The sequence below is a fragment of the Rattus norvegicus genome, chromosome 8, assembly GCF_036323735.1.
Source record: "Rattus norvegicus strain BN/NHsdMcwi chromosome 8, GRCr8, whole genome shotgun sequence".
Taxonomy (NCBI): domain Eukaryota; kingdom Metazoa; phylum Chordata; class Mammalia; order Rodentia; family Muridae; genus Rattus; species Rattus norvegicus.
This window is the reverse complement of record NC_086026.1, coordinates 66,232,421-66,236,859: the sequence shown is the minus strand read 5'-3', so window position 1 is coordinate 66,236,859 and position 4,439 is coordinate 66,232,421. Positions and strand designations below refer to the sequence as shown.

Sequence of the window (4,439 nt, the reverse complement as noted above, 5' to 3'; positions counted from 1 at the left end):
CAAAGATCTGTCTGCTTTAACCTTCCAACTGCTGGGTTTAAGGCTGTGCCAACACTACCCACCCCTTTTGCTCGTTTGTTTGTTTTTTTTTTGTTTGTTTGTTTTTTTTAGTAACTCTGAAGCCAGGACCTTGAAGAACATCTGTTTTCAGGAACCTCCTGGGTCCCTTCTAACCACTAGCTGGCCAAACTACAGGGCGATCATTTCCTTAGGCAAGCAAACACTCCAAGACTTTAATATGGTATTTCCTGGGGCTGAAATATCAACAGGAAGTCTTGTGGATAAAAGCTCTGCCAAAACATTCATTCCGAGAAAAGGACTGGGTAAGTGACAAATCTGCCCAGCGTGTACAACATCCTGCAGCCTCCACGTGAGGCTGCAGAGTCTCACGTCTACAACCCTTTTCCTCCTCTTAGGCTCTTCAGCTAGCGAGATCAACAGATATGGTAAGACGAAGGACCAGACCAAAATGTGCATTTAAACAACGTGGTCGGGACATTTATTGGCATTAGGAAAGGATTTCTTTAAATGGTATAAATAAAATGAACTCAAACTCTCCATCTGTTCTATTTCACGATGATAAAGCAAAGAAGGGAAGAGGTAACATTCCTGCTTCTACACCACAGTTTAAGGTACAAGAAGCTAACAGTCCCCAGAGCAGTAAAAACTGCTTCCCACTGTCTCTCAAGACACAGTCAATTGTCAGTCCAAATTCTAAGAAAATTTCCCGGAACACAGAGGCGATTCTCCCCATCCCCGGTTCAGTGACCTGTAGCTGAGAAACCAGGACAAGACTCGCTAGGCATCAAGATCAAAGTCATCGCGCTCCTCATTGTACTCCAACACGTGCCGCTTGATCTTGGATGAGTCCACCCAGGTGACAAAGTCTTCCATGCTGCGAGTGACGAGAAAGGCGGGATCGGTGACCACGTCTGGGCCCACGCGGACGTGACCCTGCTCCACAAAAGCCACAGCAGCCTGGAGATGCTGTGCCATGCGTAGCTTGAGGAGCAAAGTAGGCAAGCGGCGGCGGCAAAAGGACGAGGCGGAGACGGAGTCGCAGAGTTCTAGTGAGCCGCGCGTGGGCACCAGGCCCAGAGCGTACAACTTGTCCAACAGCGCCGCCGAGGCGCGAACGCGAAACGGGTCGCGTTCCGGCAGGTCGCGCAGGCGCCGCGCCAGCTCGCGCACGGCCCGGCTCAGCTGGTTGTAGCGTGTGTACTCCTCGCGCCGCTGGAGCCCGTACCGTCGCAGTACGCGCAGCTCGTGAAGGTTATGGTCGGTGACTTCCCAGTTTAGGAAGTCCACCTGTTTCAGCAGCTTCTGCTCATGGAACTTAAGCTTCCGCACCATGATGGAGAAAGCCCGAGAAGCTGAGAGCACGTTGAGAACCCAACGTAATTTCCGCCACGACAAGGGAAGACCCCCGCCTCCATGCTCCTGGACCAATCAAAAGAAATATTGAAGACACGCCCCCGACTTTTCATTCGTCCAAATCTGGAACTTCCTGTTTTGAAAGGGGAGTGGGGAGAAAGACTTGCGGAAGGAGAGGCGTGTTGGGCAAAGACAGCTTTATTAGCAGTCCGGTAGACTTTCTCTAGTGTTGTGTTTTTTTTTGTTTTGTTTTGTTTTTAAGATTTATTCATTGACGTATTTTATGTATGTGAGTGCTCGGTCTTCATGCACACCAAAAGAGAGCTTCAGATCCCATGTTTGTGAACCATCATGGGATTCCTCAGGACCTTTGAAAAAACAGTCAATTATTCTTTTTTTTTTTTTTTTTTTTTTTTTATTTTTTTTACAGTCAATTATTCTTAATGAGCCATCTTGGCAGCCCCTAGTCTGTCAGATTTCTGTCTTTGATGACCAAAGACAGTCTGCCCCCTCAATAGATGCAGATGTCAGTTCCCAGAGTGAGGAGTTATCGTCTTTAAAAGAATTGTCTCATATTTTTGGTTGTGAGCCAAACTTTTAATGGCTGAGCTATCTCTCGAACCCTGGAAAGATGGTTCAGCAATTAAGAGCACTGGCTGCTCTTCCAGAGGTCATTGAGTTCAGTTCCCATTACCCAGATGGTGGATCACAACCATCTATAATAAGATCCGATGCCCTCTTCTGGCATGCTCATGTACATGCAGCTAGAGCACTGATAAAAGAAATCTTTAAAAAAAAAAAAGAAAGAAAGAAAGAAAGAAAAAAAAAAGGGTACACAAAGTTAGAAAAGTAGAATGCTAATAAATTTTTAAAAAGAGGAGAGTATTGTCTCTGCCAAGAACGCGGTTAGAACTCTGCAAACGTCTCAGTTCCAGTGGTTCCTAGAGTTGAGGAATAGTTCCATCCCAGCCAGCATCAGGTCTGTCACTGGACTGGCAGAGGGATTCTTCTTGCCAAGTAATACTGAGCAATACCAAACAAATAATCAGAATTGGAAGCAGCTGTGCCTTTTACTTTTTTTGACACAGTTTCCTTAGGTAGCCCAGGTCAGCCACAAATTCACCACAATCCAACCAGCTTCGATCCAAATTAATGAGATTACAAGTGAGCATGAGCCACCTTGGCCATCATTTTATTTTATTTTATTTTATTTTATTTTATTTTATTTTATTTTATTTTTTATTGAGACAGGATGTCTTAGCACTAGTTGTCCTGGTAACTTTTATATAGACCAGACTGGCCTCAAACTCAAAGAGATCCATTTACCTCTGCCTCCCAAATGCTGGAGTTAAAGTGTTGCTCAGGTTGGTCTGGAGGTTCTGTGTTCCTGCAATTCTCAGTGACTAATGGAACCCACCAATTATGAGAAATTCAGAGTGTAAATACAAGACCTAACCCCTTCATCGGTAAGGGGTGAACAGTCTGGCAAACAATTCCTGTCTGAAATCACAGAAGCAGAACTAAGGCCGGAAGAATTTCTACTGAGCCCCCACTCATTGGGGTAACCTTCTGCCACACATACCATACCAACTGACTATGAAGGCGTGTTCCTGTACTCTCCTTTGTTAATTCCTCTGAGTGGTGCTGGCAGGATATATGGTGTTGTCATTTCTATAGTCCACAATACATGCTTTCTATGTGTAAATATGTGTCGCTTCCTCATCTACCCCAAAAGATGACTCACTGAGGTTATCATGTTGAAAAGCAAGTTGGTGTAGGGGAGGTCCTGTAGCCCTCAATCTGGTCAAAAGGTAACACTAAGAGACAGACATGGTATAGTCCTGCTGATTGACTCAGAGTAAGGAAGCTGTGGAACCTCTCCCCCTATGCCAAGAGCTTTTTGTGTGAGGAAGGAATGTGGCTTTGAATGAATAAATTGCTGAAGGCTGGTGCAGGAAGGAGAATGGGATTGGAGCCAGGAGGGAGCAGAAAAAGCCACAGAGGTGGAGACACAGTGGTGGTGGTTGGGGGGGTGGAGTGTTGAATCTAGAGGACTAGCTAAGGAACTGCCTCAGAAAACAAGCCAACAGCCTTATTCTATACAAATGTCTCTGTATCTTTATTACTAAACCCCAAGCGGGCCTTCCGAAAGCTCCCTTTCTATCAGGATAGGCCAGTCCCCCTTCAAACCCTACCAAACATCAAGCCCTTGGTGACATGGCACACAATCCCCAATTCTAGTGATGGGAGTTCCCCTGTTCCTGCAGCCAGAGAGACACTCACTGCCCCTTTTCCTTTTGTTGTCCTCAGGGTCTGGAAAAAAGGGCAGTATATGAATGTGATATGGACAACCCATACATCAAGCCAGTATAGGTTTTTTTAAGGTTTATTTATTTTATGTGAGTACACTGTAGCTGTCTTCAGATACACTAGAAGAGGGCATCAGACCCCATTACAGATGGTCGTGAGCCACCATGTGGTTGCTGGGAATTGAACTCAGGACCTCCGGAAGTACAGCCAGTGCTCTTAACCGCTGGGCCATCTCTTCAGCCCCCCCTCCCCCACTATAGAATCTTTTTTTTTTTCTCACAGTCCACAGAGGCTTTTTATTTATGCTTTACATTTAAAAAAAAAGAATCCCAGGATTTTCCCTCCTGTATGTTTTCGTCTTGCTTCTTCATGGTCCATGATGCCAGCCGAGGTTGTCAGCACAATGAAACCAAACTGCCATGATGGGAGCAGATTGTTCTGCCACTTCTCTAGGTCTTTGAGTTGAACATAAAATCTAGGGCTTATAACTCCATACTTGTTCAGCCTTCCTGTCAGGTTCACAACAATCTTCCCAGCTCTGTGATCATCAATGATCTCGAATTCACCAATGTAGCCATGCTTCGTCATCACAGTTAGGAACCGAACGATGACTTTGGAACACGGCCTGATGAGGACCTGGCGTTTGCCCCTCTTCTCCGCATTGTTGATGCTCTTGAGAGCAACTGCCAGAACATTCATTCGCACCATGGTGACAGTGAGAGAAGATGGCAGAAAGAGTCCCACTATAGAATCTT

General features: G+C 45.7%; 2 protein-coding genes across 2 annotated transcripts; both read right to left on the bottom strand.

Annotated features, from left to right (window-relative positions):
- Positions 1–473: 473 nt before the first annotated feature.
- On the bottom strand, positions 474–1,362 carry Imp3 (IMP U3 small nucleolar ribonucleoprotein 3). The gene has a single exon (NM_001108152.1). The coding sequence runs from the start codon at positions 1,351–1,353 to the stop codon at positions 799–801; it is 555 nt and encodes a 184-aa protein (NP_001101622.1). The 5' UTR covers positions 1,354–1,362; the 3' UTR covers positions 474–798.
- Positions 1,363–3,951: 2,589 nt separating this feature from the next.
- On the bottom strand, positions 3,952–4,439 carry Rps15al7 (ribosomal protein S15a like 7). The gene has a single exon (XM_039082397.2). The coding sequence runs from the start codon at positions 4,390–4,392 to the stop codon at positions 3,985–3,987; it is 408 nt and encodes a 135-aa protein (XP_038938325.1). The 5' UTR covers positions 4,393–4,439; the 3' UTR covers positions 3,952–3,984.